The 22148-nt window shown below is 42.0% G+C and overlaps 1 protein-coding gene across 2 annotated transcripts in view; it reads left to right on the forward strand.

The window, feature by feature from the left end:
- The window catches only part of itga1 (integrin, alpha 1), a 48270-nt gene extending 26428 nt beyond the window's left edge, over positions 1-21842 (forward strand). Inside the window, exons 4-30 of one of the 2 annotated variants that reach the window (XM_084572101.1) lie at positions 2151-2239; positions 3521-3635; positions 4573-4700; positions 5393-5541; positions 5887-6037; positions 6151-6325; positions 6873-6946; positions 7970-8117; positions 9421-9566; positions 10263-10406; positions 10526-10777; positions 10989-11119; positions 11873-12045; positions 12147-12298; positions 14008-14118; positions 15966-16042; positions 16370-16499; positions 16606-16683; positions 16796-16872; positions 16993-17082; positions 18002-18104; positions 18214-18330; positions 18416-18514; positions 18591-18695; positions 18772-18867; positions 18980-19093; positions 19924-21842. In XM_084572101.1, coding sequence (XP_084428227.1) covers positions 2151-2239; positions 3521-3635; positions 4573-4700; positions 5393-5541; positions 5887-6037; positions 6151-6325; positions 6873-6946; positions 7970-8117; positions 9421-9566; positions 10263-10406; positions 10526-10777; positions 10989-11119; positions 11873-12045; positions 12147-12298; positions 14008-14118; positions 15966-16042; positions 16370-16499; positions 16606-16683; positions 16796-16872; positions 16993-17082; positions 18002-18104; positions 18214-18330; positions 18416-18514; positions 18591-18695; positions 18772-18867; positions 18980-19093; positions 19924-19980 — 3281 coding nt within the window. In that variant the 3' untranslated portion in view covers positions 19981-21842. Of the gene's footprint in view, positions 1-2150; positions 2240-3520; positions 3636-4572; positions 4701-5392; positions 5542-5886; positions 6038-6150; positions 6326-6872; positions 6947-7969; positions 8118-9420; positions 9567-10262; positions 10407-10525; positions 10778-10988; positions 11120-11872; positions 12046-12146; positions 12299-14007; positions 14119-15965; positions 16043-16369; positions 16500-16605; positions 16684-16795; positions 16873-16992; positions 17083-18001; positions 18105-18213; positions 18331-18415; positions 18515-18590; positions 18696-18771; positions 19094-19923 lie in introns of both variants that reach the window. The other variant, XM_084572100.1, reaches the window with a different exon arrangement.
- The last annotated feature ends 306 nt before the right edge of the window (positions 21843-22148 follow it).

The following is a 22148-nucleotide window of genomic DNA, read 5'->3' on the forward strand; positions in this document are numbered from 1 at the left end:
TCTCTGTGTGTCTACACATTCTTGCTTGATGTAGTTTGTCCCTGGCTCCTGCTTTCCAATGACCTGACGTAGGGTTTGACAGGTTGGACTTATTGTCGTTCATGTGCCAAATTATGCTATAATTTATGAAATTGTAATAAATCTTAAACAAAAAATGAGAGAGATAAAAACTGAAAAATGAGCGACAGAAATCCTGCCCTTGTGTGCATAAAAATATGCATGAATCCACCTTATTTGCTGTGTGCACATGCATGGGTGAGGACAAATACTATGAGAGCTGTTTGATGTAGTTGTACTACTGTCTGTTTAACTGCTCCATATCTGACTGTGTCTCCCGGAGAGGAAGTTAGGCCCATCTGAACAGGAAGACAGTAAGTAAACATGGTTTTAATGTTTCAGTCTTCCGTTTTATCTTAATTAAACAGATAAACACAACTTTACTCCCGGTCAGCAGTCTGCAAAGCCTCTATTAGTGCCGTCTGTGTGTCCACAGAGGGTAACAACGCAGTAGCTCTAAAGCTCTCAAAATTCTGAGATTAATGCTTCAATACTTCAACGGAGCTGTTCTCACCTCAGAGTTATCTAGTAACGGGAGTAACAGTTAGACTGCTGTTGGTGAATTTTTGGCTTTCAGTGCTGATAATTGACACTCCCCGACTCACCTGTGTAATATCTTGGATGAGCTAGACAGCATAAAGCCTAAATATCACAAAGTCAGGTTCAGTCTGGAAAACATCAACTTTGAATCAGTTTAGATTTACAGCTGGAGCCAGATCACTCAGCAACAAACTGTGAGTGGTTTAACATTCTAGCTACGGTGCTGTATTTTAACGTTTCAGCGAAACTGAGACCCTTTTTTTGTTACCTTGGACTTTATTTGGTGGATGTTTCTTGAGTATCCCTGAACATCCCAGCAGGATCTGCAGCTCTGAGTCATTTCAGCCTATGCCCTCCGACAACGCCTTAGTCTCACGTTGCCAGATCTGTCTCCGCGCTGCGTTTACACTTCGCCAGAACAAGCGAGCGAGGCCAAACCATAATGAGCGAAGTTAAATTTGTGCGGTTGTTGTGTTGTAATTTTTAATTGCACTTCCATCCGAGCAGTAAAAAGTAAGAGGTGGTTGTGCCACGACCGTTGTGTGTGAAGAAATGCTGGCAAAAAGAGCCCAACAGAGCTGTCTGATAAACAGTTCTTCAATATGTTTACACTCTGTTGGAAAATTGAATCCAAATGGAAAAACCATACGCATAATCCATTGCTGCAGAAATGTAAACTCAGACTGCAGTGTTACAAGCAGGAGAACTACTTTGCAATGGTTGCATGATGCTTCAAATCTTAGTTAAAAGTGAAAAGCCGCTGCTCTCCTGAGCCAACACTATCCAAAGTGTGTATTCTCCTCCGCAGCTGTTTTTAGTCCCGCGTGAACGTATCATGAGGTGCTTTATCTCGATTTGTGTCACTCATTTTATCGCATAGTGGAAGAATAAGAAAAAGTCACGCCATAAAAATATATTTTTTTTACTTCTGAGGTCAGCGGGGAGTTCTGAACAGCCTTGTTCTTCTCGAGTGAGCTTGAGGGCAGGAAATAGAAGAAGGAAATGCATAAAGAATTTAGTTATCTGTGCCCACACAGAGATGAAGAAAAGGTCACAACTTAACTTGCTAACAGCTAGCTGATTGCAAATGACAATCAAAAATTGTTTCACATTAAAATGGTGAGAAGCCCCGAGTGGGGAGCTTGGGTCAAAATTGAAACGGCATGTGAACAAATGTGGATCCCTCGGAAGGAAAAACTGAGTGAGATCCAAAGCATTCCCAAGCTGAGGCAATAATTGCTAATTTTAGCCACATGTAGCGATTGCTTAATGATTCAATTTTTCAATTTTTTTTTTTCTTCACAGCAACTGGGATGTTGTTAATAGCCGTAAACTACACGCAGGGGGACAGAGATGTGGAGCAAACTTTGTTTAAACACTTCATTGGTTATTACTGTACATCTTCTGGATAGATGGAAGCATGAAAGCAGCTCCTCTTCCTGTGGGAAAATGAAAGAGAGGAATTTGTCCAGCTGTTCTTCCTCTGTGCCTCTTTCTATTTGTCTCAACTCTGTTTATTCATCCTTCTTTTTTTTTTTTTTTTTTTTTTATAGAAAACACAACCGTTCCCAACTTGCGTGAAGTCAAGGAGAACATGACCATGGGAACCACACTGGTGACCAATCCCGGAGGAGGATTTCTGGTGAGGAGGAAGTGTTTTACGTTTTCTATATCAAGCGGAAAAGAAGGTCTGATCTTTGCATTTTTCCTACAAGAAACTAGGCAGCAAGTATATGTTCACTAGACCTTTGAACTCAGTGGCGAAAAATAGGCTTGGCGTCTTAATGTTTCCCAGTCGGTCTTCATGTCCTGGGAAAGTAACAGGATACTATACAGATGCTGAAATGTATGTATGTAGAAACATTGGGAAACGGGTCAATTAATGTAAGAAATGTAATTGTAGAAAGAAAAAACTACAATGTAAGGCTGCATGAACAAGTCCAAACCCTTAATGTGCGTTAACATAACTCTTAACAACACGTAAATATACCATACATTTGATGAAATTCCAACAGAGTTAAATGTTTTGTTCTGGTTGACTGAGAAACATATCCCACTTGTCAACAGAATATAATTACCACCAGGATTGGGAACTTGTTTTGTGATTAGCGAATGCTTGCTTTTCTGCTTTATCAGCAGTGCCGCTGGATCTGTCCATCGTCGCTTTTCTATTTCTCAGGGAATATTATATGTATAGCTATGAAATTTTGTACAAACATTAATGATCCCCAGAGGATGAATCCTAATGAGTTTAGTGATCCAGTGACCGTAGTGCTACCAAGATTTTTGCTAATTAGCAAACATTAGCATGTTAATAACAGGATGGTGGCATTATCATGAGCTGTTAGCATGCTGACATTGAGAGTTAGCTCATCCAACACTTTTTTTCATGCTTAAAACTGGTTAACAACTTAGTTATGGATTGCTAATGCAACTTTGCACTAAGCTTTCAGCTAGTAACATCATGCCATCTCAGGTCAAAGTGTCACCCTGGCCTTTTCTACGAGTAAATACATAATTAGCAAGTGTTAGCTTATTTTCTTACTAATAATAATGTGGTAAAAATGGCGTAAAAATATCATTGTGAGTAGCTTGCAGACAGTTAGGTCAAGGCATTGCAGTGCCTAAATACAGCCTCTCAGAGCCATTAGTACAATAGACATCTTGTACAGCTTCCTCCTTATATAAGGAAGTAAAGCACTGAGGTTGTGGGGCATGCAGGCTGTTTCTCTATTCCCTCCTTTTCTAAAGTTTGAAGGGATGTCTGGATACTTTTAATAGACTCGGCATCATGCTCAGTTTGAGTAGTTCTTTCCTTTTGGTTGAACCTCCTCTCACCCATGACGTCATACTGGTGGAAAGCTAACCAGTTACAGTCTATTAGCTTCACGTTCTCAGTTGCTTGTGTGTCCTGTCTCCACAGGCGTGTGGTCCTCAGTACGGCTACATGTGCGGCCAGCAGCAGTTCATCTCAGGAGTCTGCGCAAACGTCAGCGCTTCCTTCCAGATCCTCAACTCCGTGGCACCAGCCGTGCAAGGTACGCAGCCCGTCGAAGTAAGACACAGCAGCAGATCACTGCGGGACGTGACGGCATTTCTACAAATTGCCTGTCCAGGATAAGAGATTATTATCTACTCTTTGCAGTAGTACCACCCAAGACCTTAACATCAGACTCACCCTCCCTCAGCGAAGAGGGAGATTAGAGCATTCTTCTTAATGTAAACTTGTCTGTGACTCCTCGTCCCTCTGTGGCCTGGCCCAGCCAAGCCCTTCTGCTGCACTGCATGCCCAAGTTAGGAGACAGTTTACTGGACCTGCACTCAGTTTCCCTGGAAGGAAACGGTCTAGAAAGAACTGGAGAGTAAACAGATTACAGTTATTTTCCCTTTCTGTTTCTCTGTTTCTAGAGGCCTTTGCCCTCAAGTCCTTTGATTCCCTTTTTGGTGTCTGTATGAAACTGAAAGTATTTATAAATCCAACCACTGCCCATCAGAACAGATTTTTTATGTATTAATGTACTTTTCACTTTGCATTATTGTCCTCTACATCCTCTATCCTTTTTTGTTTGTACAGTATTTAAAAGCCTGTACAATATCTGCAAGAAGAGCCTTAGATTCTTAAAAATTTACTTTTTGTGGTCGATATGTGATTTATTTTTCTTCTTCCCTCTTTTGTTAATAATCCAGTTTGATTTAACAACCCACGCGCACACTGAGAACCACTGCTTTACATTATTACATTTTAATTTAGAAGTTGTGTGTTTATAGTGGCCACGGGTAAACAGGAAGACGACCGGATGTGTTGCATAACCTAATGTCTTTCTTTGGAGAGAAATCAGCAAATTTACAGTAATGTGTTTCCTTAGGCCAGCCCAAATGGACAAAGACGTATAGAGTAAATCCAGTCTGAGCTTCCCATGCCTGTTAAAATTAAACATATTCTTTAATAAAGTATAATTTCCGGCTTTGTTTCAGAGTGTGCGAAGGAGCTGGACATTGTGATGGTTCTGGACGGGTCAAACAGTATCTACCCCTGGAGCAGCATCGTCGACTTTCTCGACCGCTTCCTCGAGAAAATAGAGATCGGACCTAAACTCTCTCAGGTCAGTTGCATGATTGATAGAACATTTTTTTTTTTTAAATCTTGTCTTAAACATGCAGGGTTAAACACAAGGTTGCAGAATGCAGCATCAATGAAAGAAAATTATTGGTTATACTGACTGACATACATTAAGGTTGATTGAAGGAATATGTTATTTTCTGCCAACTCAGATTTTCATATCATAACTGATGACTTAATCGTCCTCCATTGTGGAATTTTCCACGTGGTGCCAACAGCAAGAATAACAGTAAGATGTCCTTCATAAAGCAGACATTACGGTCTTTAAAGTAATTTCCGCCTCTGTTTAAGGACCCTCAGGGTATTTCTGTTCACGTGTCCTGGATCGCCCTGGAAATGGGCGATTATTTTTTATTATGGTTACATTGATCTGGCCTGGAGCTTGTGGAGTTTTCCACAGGGAAGCACTGGAAAAAGTCTTCCCGACGTGGAGCCCGGCGGTTGAAAGTCACATCTTCCATGGCTGCTGAAGTCCTCCGACTTCTGTATAAAGAACATTGTGTCATATCAACGCCACCAGACGTGGCCACATCCTCTGGAGACTGTGTGGCAGGGGAGGAGAGCAGAGCAGAGCAGAGCAGAGCAGAGCAGAGCAAAGGAGGCGTTGAGAGGAAAAATGCGTCTAATGTAGCGTAACATTTACAAGAAACATATGTCTGTGTGTGTGTTTTCCAGGTGGGCATTGTGTCCTACGGTGAGACCGTGACTCACCGCGTCAACCTGAGCGAGTATGACAACACTCCTTCTCTGCGGCGTTTTGTCAGAACCCTTCCTCAGCAGACTGGCTCCAAGACCATGACTTTCTTGGGCATTGACACTGCCAGGTACTCAACAGTTTCCCTTCCCTCTCATTTGGGTGAGCCTGGAAATGCCAGCCCACAAGTAATGATTACATCATTGTGGTCTGGTTAGATTTAATGGACATCTTGGACAGGACGGCTGGACAATGGACTCATACTTATTCTTCCTGTGTTGTCAGTCACATTCATAAACCAGCCAGCAGAAGATACTTAATTAGTCCAATATGTATGTGGTCAGGGGAATTATAGAGTACTGACAAGTCTATTTATTAATTTGTCCAAACCGTTTATATCAGTGCGGGATAAAAGATGACAAATAACTAGCAATTGATCAGCTGATACTGAATTTTGAACATTTCTACCAATCAGGAAAGAGGCCTTCATGCCGGAGCGAGGAGCACGACCTGGGGTGAAAAAGGTCATGGTGATTGTGACTGACGGAGAGTCACATGACTTCTACAACTTGCAGAAGGTCATCGGAGAATGTGAAGACGATGACATCGAGAGGTTTGGCATTGCTGTGGGTACAAACTACTTTTGTGTTGTCTTCCGAAATTATTTTAACGTGTATCTTATGCGTTTATTGATCCGCGGAGGAAATTTTACTTCTGCAGTTTTCTTTGACGTTTCCAGGTTTTGGGAGACTACAATCGTCAGAACAAAACACCGGAGGAAGTGCAGAAGTTTATCAAAGAGATCGAGTCAATATCCAGTCAGCCGCTGCACGACCACTTCTTCAACGTGTCTGATGAGTTTGCTTTGTTGAACATTGTGGATGCGCTGGGAAGCAGGATTTTTGCTTTGGAGGGTAAAGACGCAAAAACACATAAAAATGCTCTCAACGTGTTGCATATTCACCTAAATTAGTCAGCATGCACCTAAATGTTTGTCATTTTGGGAAGTGCATGTATTCATTTTCAGTCCAAGAGATGGATGAAGCTTTAGGCAGGGTGGCTTAGCTTAGCTTATCCTAGCTTAGCACGAAGACTAGAAACAAGTGAAGCAGCTAGCCTCACTCTGCCTTGTATTAAAAATAAAAAAAAGATCCCATAACCCAGAATTAGATTCATTTGCAGGACACATTTGAGCAACTCTCATTTCTGTGCATGAAATAGAAGCGTGTGAACCGTTTAGCTAGCTTAGCGCAATAGCTGTTGACTAGCAGCAGTGTTTTAACTTCCTGTGTTGTAACCAAAAGGCATCTGAGCAAAACTGTAGCAAATATTTACCAAAATGTCAAAACTATTTCTTGAAAGATTAAAAAACTTTTAATTAATGACTCATTTAATCAATAAAGTGACAATTGAATATGTACTTTGAACTTGTCGTTGAATTGTCGACTTTTTCTTCCTCAGCTACAACTGGAAATTTCACCTCTTCCTTTGAGATGGAAATGTCCCAAGCCGGGTTTAGCGCACATAATACTAAAGTAAGTCTAAATCCACTTATTTGTGTTTGAAATACAAAAATACAAAGAGAAAGTAACTTTGATAGTTTCACTAACTGTAAACTCACAGAACCGCGTGATAGATGAGATGAATCATATCTTCAGATCGCAGCAAAGTTTACATGTCTGTAGCTGTTTATTTAATGTGCGTGCGTGTAAAAAGTATACATTGGCATGGGAGTTAGCTCAATTAATCATCCAGACACAATAACAGAGTGTTATCTCTGATGCGTCTTCGGCCCTTTGCTGATTCACCTCCGTCAGCAGTTTCACAGAGCCTGTCCTCTCTGCTCATACGGCTGCAGACTGGTGTTGTTTTGTCTGACTGCATGAGGAGATTGAAAAGCAAACAGACACAAACAGAGGGGGGAGCTGAATCACATGGTTGTTGATTTTGCCCCCTCACACGCTTCTTGAGGTCATCCAGTAGGTATTTCCTTCGTCTATTTAAAAACGCTCTTCCTGCTCCTGATTCATGTTTGTCACCTCCCTGTGCTTGAGGTGGTTCATTCAGCTTAACAAAACCAGACTCTGAGTTGTGTGTTAAACATGTGACTCCCTCACTCTGATGGTCATCAACGGGAAACATCCACTTAACAGGGTTCAGTGTGACATCATGTCCTGTGGCCGCCGCCCTTTTCTAACAGATAACCTTAGCCTTAAATATCTTGTGGATATTTTATTTTATGACTGGTGTCTAGCACTGATAGCTCACAGCATGAAGGTTTGAATCCTTTCTGTGTGGAGTTTGCATGTTCTCCCTGTGTCTGCGTGGGTTCTCCAACGTCCTCCCACCGTCCAAAGACATGCTCGTCAGGTTCATTGGTGATTCTAAATTGTCCGTAGATGTGCATGTAAGCATGAATGGTTGTCTGTCTCTCTATGTTAGCCCTGTGATAGACTGGAGACCTGTCCAGGGTGTACCCCGCCTCTCGCCTGTTAACAGCTGGGATAGGATTGCTGTAACATCACTCACCTGAACTACATCTCTGCTGTTTCCCATAGGCCGGTGTGTTACTGGGTGCAGTTGGAGCGTATGACTGGAACGGGACGGTGGTAATGCAAACCGCTGGAGAAACAATTGTTCCAGGGAAAAACCAATTCTACGACCCAAAGATTGAGGCCGGCTACGAAGGACTGGCTGGGTATCACGGTGAGTCGCCCAATACAAATTTAAAATCTTCATGAATTAAAACTTCGTTATATGAAGTTGCCATTGCCCATGTGGCCCTAGTAGCATCTTTCTACCTATTAGCACTCAAAGCACTTTACAGACACATCCACGCATTCGTTCACACAAGTGCCATCACTGGGAGCAGCTGGGGCTCATTCAGGGATCAAACCGCTAACCTTCTGGTTTGTGGACAACTTGCTCTACCTACTGAGCCACAGCTGCCCCCAGTCAGCATTGATTCAGGAGTGGCCAGCTCTGTGCGATGGTTTGTAGCTCTTCCCAGCCTCCCAGCTAATGGTATGAAGAGTTATATATGAATATATGAAAAGTTCTTGTCAGTTTGGTGTGTCCATACCTTAGGATAGACAGACAGCATGAAGAAACTCTGAAGAAAATGTCTCTTATAAAGGACAATGCTGATATTGTTTTGGAAAATCATGGGGGATTTTTGTCGGCACTGTTTTTCTCCATGGCAATCTGACTAGTTTAAAGTGAGCTTCAGTCAGAAGATAATCACCGAGGGTCATTTGGCCTCAAATCTAATCAAGCTGCACTCAGTCCACAGTCTGTTCGTATTCTGTCCTTCGGCTGTTTGATTTCTTAGTTATTCATATTTGGTATTATACACAAACTGCAAGCTGAATAAAATGCACACCCACACAGTGTTTGACATTTGCGCAAGCATCAATCTGAGTGAAATGTTTGTTGTTAAACACAGAGAGACTCTGTCCGGATCTTTTAAGGGATAAAGTGAAATTTTACAGCTGCAGAATAAATATAGTTTCTGCTGCGTGGAGGAGAAAGATATGTAATTTGTCTATCTTTGACAGCAGATGATTCCCTCTCTCTCTCTCTCTCTCTCTCTCTCTCACGTGTCACATAAATAATATACACAAGCTCTTCTCTCCATCCTGCTGCCTTTTATGGCCTGCAAAGCAACCACGGCATCTTAATATCAAGTTATTTAATCAACATGTCATTAGATGGAGCATTGGTAGGCCCAGGCTCGCGTACTGTAAACTCAGATGTTGGCACATGCTCGTGCCTAATGGTCAGGCTGCAGCTTGCAGAGCCGCTGTGTGTTTTTCTCAGAGGATGTGCGTCCCTGCCAGTTTCCACTAGTGTTTTACTGTTTCCTCCGCACGATCAGATGCAAGGAGAAGAATTTAAAAATACCTTGTAAAGAAACTGTTGTTTCCCGGCAATGCTGTAAATTGCGCGTGCAGTTTTGACACATTCCTGGTGACGCCTGTTTATGTGTTTGTGAACGGATCCTGCGCAGGCTATGACGTTCAGTCGGCATCCACGGACAACGGAGTGCTGTACATCACGGGTGCACCGCGGTACAACCACACGGGTCGCGTTGTGATCTACCGCCTCAACGCAGACAACAAGATCATTGTGTCACAGATACTGAAAGGAGAACAGGTGAGTCTTAGCAGGCCTCCAGTCATGAGTGCACTTTCACACTTTCTCCGTGTGCTGTTGCACCAAACCCACTAACTAAAAGAAAACTACACAGAATATAAACGTTGTGTTGTCTCCTTATTATGCTGTTGTGTTCTCTGTATTTTATTATTGTGTTTCCTCCACTGATTAAGCTTTACACATGTGTTTAAATATCAGTGCATAAGTATTCAAGTAGTTCAAATTGAAGATACTACTATAAAATAGCTTATAATATAATACAGATGCACAATATATAATTAGGGGACAAGCTGCAGATGTAACTACCTCATCATATTTTATATATCATTACCTCATGTGTCATTACAGCCCCTAGTCATGTACTCACAGATGTTCCTAATAAAAACCTAAACGTCCCATCATTTTTATTTTTTTTCAAATGGAAGAAGCTACTTGGATGAAACACCTTCAAATAAACCCAGCTAGTCCAGCGGCCTTTGTGTTTGACATATTTGGTAACGCTGGACCAAGCCGGGGCGTTGAAATGTTATTTGGCAATTAGTGGGGCAGCGTCTTACAGGTTAGACACGAACAGACGTTCTGGTTCCTAATGGAAAGTTTCAGAGTACTAGGTGTAGTGTTGTTCTCAGAGAAGCACTTATTTCAACTTTTTCCTTTAAAGAGTAAGTTCTAATGATTTCTGCCTCCTCTGTGCAGATTGGTTCTTACTTCGGCAGCGTCCTGCAGACTCTCGACGTGAACGGAGACTCCTTCACAGACCTCCTTTTGGTTGGAGCTCCTATGTACATGGGCTCGGAGAGAGACGAGCAGGGACAAGTCTACGTCTACAAGCTCAATCAGGTATGGGATACTGGAAATTGGTTTGTCAGATTTCTGCAGAGCTCCACAATACAAAAGTTGCCGTTATTCATGTCTCATAGAGCTGAAGATCTAATCGCTCAGTTCTGCCTCGTTTCCAGGATGGACAGTTTGAGCACGAGTTTACCCTAAAGCCTGTCAATCAGTCCTGCTGTACAGCCCAGTCAGACACCTGCACTAACAAAAATGAACCGTGCGGCGCCCGGTTTGGCACGGCCATAGCAGCGGTGTCGGATCTCAACCTGGACGGGTTCAACGACGTGGCGATCGGTGCGCCTTTAGAGAACGACCACAGAGGGGCCGTCTACATCTATCACGGGGACAAGACGTCGCTGAAAGAGAAATATGTGCAGGTGAGAACAGTGAACGGATAAGATCTTGTATCAGAATATCAGTGCAAGCCCAAATCCACATGAAGGCTTGTCCCCCTAGTTGTGGTTGTCCCTGATTCCCTGTTTACCAAGTCTGTGGTAAGTTCAGCTACAACAGCCCTGATTATTGGAAAAACAAATGGGTTAAAATAAACCAAAATGTTACTTTAATGGGTTTTTTATGTCTTCTCAGCGGATTCCTGCAGGTGGTGATGGGGAAAAGGTGAAATTCTTTGGCCAGTCCATACACGGAGTCATGGATCTAAATGGAGATGGGATCACTGACGTTACCATAGGAGGTCTGGGAGGGGCTTCCTTGTTTTGGTGAGACATGACCCATCCTCAGATATAAACAGTCACTCCTTAAACTGTACATTCTTCTTCATTCATTGTCAGCGGTTGCGCTCGCATCCCGGAGACGTTGGCTTACATGTCCGCTTTGCATTGTCTTACTCGGGGTTTAGACAGCTGTGGGCGTCCCGCTGGGCTCGTAGGCTGGGGAGCAACGACTTCCGTATGATCTCTCAAAAAAAAAAAAAAAAAAAACAGCTACAAACTTCCCCGTTGGAGACCAGAATGCAGATTTCAGCCCACGATGTTCTGATTTAACTTCCCGGGCCAGACCTTCTCCCACAGCTTCCACTGGCCGAGGCTCAACGAAGCTGTGTGAAAACTCAATCTCCCAAGTGGCTTAGAGTTTAAATAAGATTTGGCAGCGGGTGCCTGTTCTTCCAGAACTGTTGGCTGTGTTTTAGAAAGCTTAACAGTTGGATGGAGAGAGCTGAAGCCAAGTTTGTGCTCAAGACACATCCGTTCCTTCTTACTTTCCTTAGACACTTTGCATCAGATGTAGGGATACCCTATCATGAGCATGACCGAATGTATCACTGTGTGTTTAGCATGTCTCTGTTGTAGCTAGCCGAGATGGAACTTTATATGCAAATTGTTTAATGTAGTAAAGTGATTCCCAACCTAAAGTCTGGGCCCCTTCCAAAGGGTCACAAGATACATTTGGGGAGTTGAGAAACACAGTGCACGGTACTTCTCAAAGTTGACATCTTTGTTTCTTTTTTGCAGGTCCAGAGATGTTGCACAGCTGCATGCCAACATGACTTTTAATCCTGCTAAAATAAACCTGCAGCAGTCTCCGCAGTGTGAGCATGGTGGACGCACGGCTGTTTGTGTAATGACCGAGGTGTGTTTCTTCTTCACCATCAAATCTGAACATGTGGCCCCAGACCTTGAAACAGGTGAGACACGCTGCACCACGTCATGATGTTAATGGTCATTCGAATGACTCCCTCTGTTTCTTCTGACCTCGCTCACTTTTCTCCTTCGTTGTGTCTTGCAGAGATCCGCTATTACTTGACTTTGGATGCTCTGCGTGCGAAAGCAAGAGCTGCATTCATTACCACGGACGATAAAACCGATCGCAAGCTTAACAAGACCCTCAGCATGAAAGACAGGGAGAGAAAATGCGTGAAAGAAACCTTCATGATGTCGGCAAGTACTCAGATCTTTTATTTATGTTTCTTACCTGCACAATGTCAAACCCAAACTTTTATTTTTAGCCCTGCATCCACTGTTAATGTCAGCTAGGATAAGTTTAGCCTTTCAGCCGGAGATGAGACAGAACAAAGCAGTGAGAAGGCTTATGCAAAGCAGGAAGACCTTGGGTTTAATGTGAACCAGACCCGTCCCGATCAAAGAAGGCACAGGTCAGCCTTGTGATGGTCCGAGTAATAAATTATCTGTAGACAAGTGGTCCGACGAGCAGATCACATATAGTTCGTCACAGGGCGAAACATTTGAACTGCTGCTCCACCTTCTCCAAACATAAACCGTCTCCAGTGGTTTTCTCTCCAGGCCATGGATTTCTCTGATTAGTTGCCCCTAGGCGAGAGAAAGAGGAACTAATCAGTGGAAACAGCTGTTGTTGTTATGTGTGCTGAGCATGAATACCTGCTCTGTTCTGATGTGCCAGCTTGTGCAGAAACTTCCCACATATTCCAGGGCAGGGGTCAGAAAATTAGTCCCGGACACAATAAAGCAACTTATTATTTGTCTCCCCCTTGAATCCGAGATGGACCGGACCCAAACCTGAACAGATCTGAGAGCAAATGTTGGAACGGAAAAAGTCAGCGATGTGCCCGAGTGAAAATGCAGCGGCCTTTTGTTGTACTCTGTTATATCTGGGTTGCTATAGGTTTGTGAAGCTCAATATGAAACAGCTCTTTCAAGTGTTCAAAACGCTTGAACACAGGTTTTTTCAGTTACTCTGGAGGATATGACTTCTTTTCAGGCATGTGTTATAGCTCAATCTATGGCAATGGCTTTGTTTGTGTTCTTCAGGGGAGAGAAGGATAAAAGGACGCCAACACTGGTGCCGACAAATTCATCTTTTTGGTTTTAGTGAGATGTCACAGTACGGCCAGTCATGGTTTCAAGAGGATGAATCCTCGTGGTTGTGTTCTCTGACATTTGCTCTACTGTAATGTTGATGGTCTTTGGTTTACAGCAACACACAGTCAGTGAGTATGAGAGACACCACATTAAAACCAGGGTCAGGCCTCTCATCGCTGCCAAACAACCCGCAATTACTGGTGCCGTGGCTTCCAAAAGATGTTGGAAAAATTACATTCGGGATTCTCGTCCATGCAGTCGATTGCATAATTTCTGCAGATTTTTCTGCAGCTGCACAGTCTCCCGTTCTTCCACATCCTCGAGGTCTATTCAGATTTAGAGGCTGAAGAAAACTCAGTGGGCATTTGAAGATTTGAAGTAAATGCATTTGAATGGACGCACAATACTCAGACAGGCTGTGGAATTCGAACTATTATCGATTGGTATTAAGAGGCCTAAGTGTGCCAAGACAACATTCCCCACACTGTTCCACCAGCAGCAGCTGTCTGGACTGTAAGAAGTCAGAAACCCCTCATATCTCTGACTTTTGATTACAACTCATAGACTGAACACTTTTGAAGAATCTGTGGCTTCGAAAAACAAAGTGAAGGATAATAAATAAGAAAACTTAAGTGAGTTGGAAAGCTTTCAAACTATCAGTCATCTGTACACACTAAAACAGTCCTGTGTTTGAGATCAAATCCACCAAAAAAAGACAAATAAACACAGATTTTGCTGCTTACATTCTTATCCTTTTTTCCTCCTTCCCATCTTTCATCTTCCTCCCTCCTCATGCTCCTCTGTCTCAGGCTCGGCCGGACTTCCGAGACCCTCTCATGGTGTCTTTGGAGTTGGCACTGGTCAAAGAGGACCAAGGCCCCGTCCTGGACGAGAGCCTTCCCAAATCCATCAATAAGACGGTAAGGCCACTTTATGTCACTTACAAGACTGTCTTTATGTAAATGATCTGCCAACTAACCGCAAGCAGAAGATTTAAAGTCACAGACAGGAAGGATTTGAACCTCCTCTTCAACATCCTCCATCTGTCTGTCTTTATAATCCAAGACTGAGAAGTGGGGTTTTTCTTCCTCTGGCTCCAAACATGCTGCCGTTACAGCACATTAGCATCTGCAACAGCTGACTGCCATCCTTCAGCGTTTCCCCCAGCCTGCATTAGCGCTGCAGCACAAACAGCAGGGATGATCTTCCCACACTCCCACATGCATACTTGTTCTAACAAGAGGGGGGTTTTAAGATAATTGTTGCAATGACTGATAAAGTGGGGAGATATCACAGGGGGATTCGGCCTGTGAAATACACAATAGTTGCAAAACCAGTGTTGCTCACTTCTAAACACAGCGCCGTGCGTTGTGTTAAAAGCACTTCCTGACTCCCTTCAGTGTAAGATACTGTCACAGCAGCCATGCACGTTGCACCAACACAGGCGAGGAAGCGTTACTAGGACCTCTCCTGTCATTGTTATTAAACGGAATAGACGGGATACACACACACATACACACACAGAGAAAGAGGAAGTCATTAAACGGAAGCTGCCGTTTTTCTTTTGACATTGTGCTGCCTGTGATATTCTGGCTTCTCGTCCTTTCTTGGAAGAGAAGAAACTGTTGATATTAGCAGTCCAGTGGGAGACTATTGAGAATGGGAACAAATTTGAATGTGACCCTCAAATGCGCAAGTGGGAAACAGCAAAGGAAATTAAGGTCATCGAAATGCAACCTTTTAATCGGGTACAAATAAACACACGGCAGCAGATGCTATTTTTTTCTCTTCTCAGCACATTCCTGAAGCCTAATCGTGTTGTTTTTGTAATGTTTTGACATCTCTCTGATTATTAAATATGAGAAATATTATTTATTTTGTCTTCCAATATGTTTTATTACTACTATTAAGAATTTACATATTAATAAGGGGACAGTATACAACATCTTACAACTTAAATAACACAAGGAGCGAGGAGTCAGCCTTAGTCAAAAGCACCAAAAGTGTTATTGTCCAACATGATAACACAGTTGAACTATTCGATTAGTGAAGTATATACTGTATAGATAGTCGAACCCTATTTGACTTTACCCTTAGATTTTTACTGAAGCTCTGCTGTCGCCATCTTGGAATTGCTTGACTCCAGCTGAGGCCTAGATAGTTAGCCACCTGCCTGTCACTTAAAACGGCCACACCTTTAATTATGACTTTAAGCCTTGATGTAATATAAACAAGGGAAAATTGACCACTGTACAGTTAGTATGAACGAGGAAATTAGCTATAGGGGCTAAAATCGTTTTGTCTTGTAACCAAAGTGTAAACATCTTATAATCGCTATAATACAGCCTCAAGTGGCCATTTGAGGAACTGCAATTCGTGACGGAAAACAAGTTTCCTGATTTAAAAGCTTGTTCTCAGATCTATACGGTTAGTAGCTTTCTTTGGAATAACATTTATAGATAAGCCTTTTGCCACTACAAACCAAAACACAGCTATATTAAACAGTTATATTTAACAGCGCATTTTGCAGCATAAAATAAACGTAAGATGCAAACTTAGTGTAAAATTGAGTTTAAGTTCCTGAGAACCTTGTTTTGGCGTTCAGATGAGTTTTGAAACCAAAATATCCTCTTGTTTGTCTACATCTTAAACTCGGAGTCCAGGTGAGAAGGAAAACCACCTTCTAGTGTCAAACTGACACATACTGTTTGTCTTTCTGCATGTTCATGATCAACTCTTGTTAAACTACTCTGTCTCTGTCTTGTAGATCGCTTTAGTGGACTGTGGAAACGATGAGAAGTGCACCGCTGACCTCGTCCTCAAAGCAGAGTCGAGCGTAAAAAGGCAAGTAGAATTAAACCCTGTATAAGTTTGTCAGTAATAGCATGCTGTTATTGTTCCTCCTGTCCACACAGACTATGAAGAGATCTTGTTCTAATGAAATTCCCTCATTCTCATCCCACATCTCCACAAGAAGAAATGTTATGCTAATTCTGAACTTTCCCCTCTGTTTAAAGACATCGTCGAAAATGTGAACCTATCCTTTAATAACATTGAAGTTGCACAATGCTGTACCAGCTGCAAACCCTTCCCAGAGCTTGACTGCCTCCTTGTGGTGGAATATGTGCCTCGCAGTCAGACATTTCTCACAGTTTTCATTTTCCTCCCCAGCATCAAGATCAAAGTAAACGAAAAGGAGAAGATTGACGTGAAGGTCAACATCAAAAACAAAAAGGACAACGCATACAACACCAAAGTTACCCTCAGCTTCACACCGAACATCGACTACGTTAAAGTCGAGGTGAGATTTCTGCTTCTCCTCTCTCTCTACATCATTTCAGTGTGTAAAGATTAAAGCAGTGTTTTTTTTTTTTTTTTTTTGATTATCTTATATTTCTTGTAATCAGCCAGAGACATTATGCACTCTGAATGACACGAAGGTGGAGTGCGCTGTGGGGTACCCCTTTCTGGGAAACAATGTAGAGGTGAGTTTCAGCCGTCCTGTGCATAATTCAGACAAAATATCGCTTTTACAGTTATATGTTATTCGCCCTTTCTGCTGCTGATTGAAGCTACGGTGTGATCTAATATCCACAGGAAGATTTTAGTGTGATATTTGAGGTGAATCCGAACCACGTCCAGGAGAAAATCCAGATAAATTTGACAGCTACAAGGTGAGGAAAATCAGCGCCGTGCTATTTATCGATGATTCTAATAAAAGGAACCAGTTTTCTTGGTGTTTTTACTGATAATGGATCAAAATTGTACAAATTAGTTCTTTGAATTCCCCACAGTGACAGTGAAGAGCTGGCTTCAACCTTGTTTGACAACTCTGTGCAGATCCTCATCCCTGTGAAGTATGAAGCTGGAATCACATTCAGAGTGTGAGTAGTTTTGTGGAAATACTTTTCATGCTGGACACTGTGACAGCAGAAAGAGCACAGATATAACGATATGCAACGTTTCTTCTTCTTCCCTTTTGTCTTGGTAGCACGGCACCATAAGGCTATGAGACTATGAGCATGTGTTTAAGTCTGAATATTAACACGCTGTTTGCCATGTCCACCGTCTGAGTTTGGTAAGAAGTCAGAGCCTTGCAGATGTTTTCAGGGTTTATCCTCTGTGGACTGTAAATGTCTGCACAAAATCTCATGGCAATAGATGTTGAAACATCTCACCAACGTTAGTCGGTGCCACTCATCCTCTGGTGACCTTGGATTTTCAAGCGTTAGTTATTCCAGTTTGGATCAAAGGACTGAATCAGTCGACATTTTCTCCCATCTGGTTGTAAAGCGTGCGTAGCTAATACAATAACACGAGTGGATAGCTTGACCCTGGACTTTCTTGAAGAACCCAGAGCCTGCTCTGAAATAACAATGAAGGAAGAATAGTCTCTTTTAATAGGAAGAAGCCATGAGAAGGACGCAGCTCACATGGGGCGAGCAATCTGCAAGAAAGACAAAAGAAGAGAAGATAAACTTGTGCATTTGTAGTTATTTAATATAACTCATTAGATTTTATATTCTATACTTTACTAGTCTACATGTGCTGCCTGCAACCTTTATGTTAAGCTTCACTCTCAACTGCTTTCATCAGCTTTGTTTCAAGGTGCGTCGAGCTTCTGTTTTCAACAAAGAAACGGCTTTAAAATCCCAGCTTCTGTCCAAGAAAGAAGGAGAAAATGTCAGAGAGCACCTGGTTAACACAGTGGAGATTTTAGCTGCTAAAACTAAGTGACAAGACGTCTGAGAGTGAGAAGTTAAAATAATGTCTTTTTTTTTTTTTTTTTTTTAAATCTTCCAGGGATCACGTGGAAGAACACATTGTAATAAAAGAACGTGAAAAGTATCCCTCGGAATTCAACGACACCAGGATGATCGGGGAGGAGGTCCACATCAGCTACACGGTAAAATTTAACACAATCACATCTGATGATTTAAGGCGACGCGCCATGTTTGCTCCAGATGTGACGCTGGATATCAGTAAAACAGTAAAACCGCGTCCTATATCCTCAGGTGGAGAAGTCAGGTGACATTGTGACTCCGCCCCTTGAACTCTCAGTGATGTATCCTCGTCAGTCTCCTCTGAAGAACAAGCTACTGTACCTGACGCATGTCTCCAGCAGCCCACAGGTGTCTATACACACAGCAAACATGCAAGTTAGTCCAATCAAACAAGCAGACCCACCGTCACGTTTTCTTCCTCTTCTTCTTGCAGGTGGAATGTAACACAGGATGGCTGATCAACCCCGATAACATTAACCCCGACATTGTAAAACCCAACCCCAGCAAAGAATCGCTCGGTCACTTCGTATTGGTGAGTGATGAGTTTAATTTTCTGAAGACTGCTGAACTGTCCCCGCTGCCGTCTCACTGCATGTTTTGCTGCACAGAGCTGCGGACAAACAGACTGTGCATCATTCATTTGCGTCATCCCTGAAGCTAAGATGAGTCAGGTCAACGTTACGTTCAGAGTGTGGAAACCTACGTTCATCAAGGTGGGTTTGAGACAACTCGTGGGCCGCCTTAAGACTTTTCCATTATAGACTCATGGAACAAACATTTATCTTGCAGAGCGATTTCACCAGTCTGATCCTGACGGTGAACGGTACTTTGAGTATCAGAAACGCAGACCTGTTTGAACTGGGCACCAACGACAGGCTCAGAGCTGTAAGTCACGCTTGCGTTGTCTTGTTAATCATTACACCCTTGTGTGTTTTTATGTACAGTGCAGATACATTTAGACTCTGTGTGTGTGTGTGTGTGTGTGTGTGCCAAACAGGTGAGGATCCCGATCTCAAAAGAGTCCATAGGTTCAATCCCATATTGGATCATCATCCTCAGCATCGTGATAGGACTGCTCATCTTAGCACTCGTCATCTTCATTCTATGGAGGGTAATGTTTCCTAAATCATACTGCAGCAGAGTATTTTGAATCTTTGAGTACCTCATGAGCCTCTACGTCATGTTGGGTTAGGTTTAGTCACTTTCTTGTTAACTCCTAAGAGACGAAAGAGCTAAATCAGAGGTCTTCAACAGGGGGTCCGCAACCCCTAGGGGGTCCGCGAAGATACTGCAGGGTGGTCGCAATTTTTTCCACAAATTTAAATGTCTTTAAATACACATATACATAAGTAGGGGGTCCCCGCTCCATCTGTCCATCAGTTTGGGGGTCCTTGGCCTGGAAATTATTGAAGACCCCTGATCTAAATAATTATGCTCACAAATATATAAATCTAATTTTTTAATCGTAACACGTTTTTGTACAGATTAAACAAAAAAAAATCCAATATAGTGTGTTTATTAGTATATTAGTATATTATTAGTGCTACTTCCCATGTTTCCAGTCTTTATGCTCAGCTTATTTAACTATACCTGTTTTCTTGATGAGACATAAAGCAATAACTAGACGGTGGTTAGCTTAGCTTAGCACAGATAAAGGAAACAGAGGGACAGAGCCACCTACCTACCCTTCTAGTGATTTTTGGAAAACTGTGATTTTAACACTTTGGTTTTTGTGCAGATTAAACAGAGCAGTGCGTTTATTGGTAAACTAACCCTAACCCTAACCCGTTTCGAGGCTTTATGCTAAGCTAATTTAACAGTCTCCTGGTTCTAGCTACATTTTAAACAGTTATTATAATTCTTTTGTTAACTGTCAAACTATATGTGCAAAATAGTCAGTGATTCCAAACCATTTTGTGACTAAGTTTTCTGCTCCTCCAGTTGGGCTTCTTCAAGAGAAAAACCAGGGACTACTCGAAAGAGGAAGTGATGGACTGAGGTGTCCAGACAGCATCAGGCCACACACAGTGACGGACAGACGGAGGGGACATCAGAAGACCCACGGACACCTCAGTGCTACGACACATCGACCACTGGGAAAACACAGTTTTCACATTTGAATCTATCTGATAGCGTTTACGAATACTTCCAAACTCTTAATTTTTTCCTCAGTGCTGCTTCAAGCACACCGTAGCTCCTGAGTTGGTCTCGTATACGGAGACGAAGACGCTCACTGTAAACCCTGTCTGAAGTATTTGCAAACGCTATTTGTTCTCTGCTTTCGTGCAAATATACAGTACGCATCAAGTCGAGCAGTTCAAGAGGAGGAACTGGAGGCGAGGAGGAAGGAAGCGCCGCAGTCGAGGCATCAAGTATTTACAAAAACCTTCTGAGCTGCACTAGCTGCACTCCGGCTTAAGAGGACAACAGAGTACTCAGGTTTTTTTGTTTTTTTATATATATATAATGACGATCCAAAGTTGCCTAAACTGCTTTGAACTCTCACGATGCCATCATGGATGCCCAAAGGACTTAGAAGAGGATATGTGAAGACGTGTTGGAGCAGTCTGTCTGAAAGCTTAGACTCTTGTGTTCAAACTGTATCTGCTTGATTAGTTTTTACAAAACACTGTATCTTTTAGCATTTTATCGCATTTTCTTTTGTTGTTGCTGAATTTTAACAATATACCGTGGCACATCGTTCATTTCGAAACAGAAACCTGATTATGCTTTTATTTTTTTAAACTTATAATCTTAGTTTTAATGTGTGTTATTAATTTCAGCTCGGGTCACTGAGGGACACAGGAAGCTGCGCATTCAAAAAACAAAAAAAATTTCAAACTTTGATTGTACTGTAAATACAAGTGCTCACTTTGTAAAGCTTTAAAATGTACATAATTGCATTTAATTTAATGCTGTTGTTTTTGTTTTTTTGTGATGAAAGAAGTGGTTTTGCTCAGGTGCTACCAGTATCAAAAAGATGCCATCAACTTCAGAAAGTTAAGAAAATGATTTGCCTTCTGTCACGGTTTCAAAGCTGATATGTAAATATTGTTATATTTTGATGAACAAAATTATTCTTTACTGAAAAAATGAGGGTTTGTATCCACTACTTGGCTGAAAATTATATTTCAAACCTGTTGAATGACTGTGTTTTGAATGTTGAGGCTGATTGAGGTTAAATGCCACAATATAATACTTGGTTTTCAAACTATTAATTTGTAAAGCAGAGGGTAATATTCCTCCTTTCTTCTGATTTATAAATATATGTCTCCCCGTTGACCAGTTTTCTCCATCTCTAAGGGATTTACTGGTAGCGACAAGCATCTGAATACTAGGCTCTCTGTCACCCCATAAGCGGTACACAGTACCTCATTCATTCAGGTTCTCTGCCTTGTTTTTGTTTCCAGAAGTTGCACAGCTACTCAGTATGTTAGAAGAGATTATATTTTATATTGAGGAGAATGTTTGCCCGCCTCTTTTCTTGACTTTTCCTCTCAGCGCAATGTGTTAAAAGCTGAAGGGAAAAGCCAAGAAGCAGAGGAAGAGTTTAATATTTTAACACTCCTCAGCTCTCACTCTCCACTGCTGACAGGAAGCACATGTAATAAGAAGTATGTATAGAATTTAGTCATTTAGTCATTTTGAGATTGTACGGCCACGTCAGGTTTATGCACGGAGGTGGAGCTGCAAGTCTCTCTTTGTTTGCTTCAGGTGGCGCTGGGTTCAGATTCGTGTGAGGGAGACAAAGGGAGAGTTGTGAGCCCCAGCCCAGCCTTCTACACTGCTGTGAAGTCTTCATTGTAATGCACTGGTTTGTCAGACTGTACGTGTCCTCATCAGCACAGGATTTAACGGAGTCGTATGTACAAAAATAAAGACTTTTTACAAAGAACTTCTCGGCCACTAGTTGTTTTGCTTTGGTTCAGACCAGATTTAATTTAACATTTAACATATCTGTGAAAACTTTTAGTGAAAAAAATAAAAATGTGTTGCTTGCAGCTCGGGGCTTTTGGATAAAATTTGGCTCCGGTTAGACATTCATAGACTAAATGCTTGAAAGATAATGGACAGATGAACTACCTGGATGGAAGCAATTGTTAGTTGCAAAGAAAAAACTATATTTTATATACCTATAAAGTAATCTTGTCATTTTTAGTGGATTT

The sequence above is a fragment of the Chelon labrosus genome (genome assembly GCF_963514085.1).
Source record: "Chelon labrosus genome assembly, chromosome: 22".
NCBI lineage: Eukaryota > Metazoa > Chordata > Actinopteri > Mugiliformes > Mugilidae > Chelon > Chelon labrosus.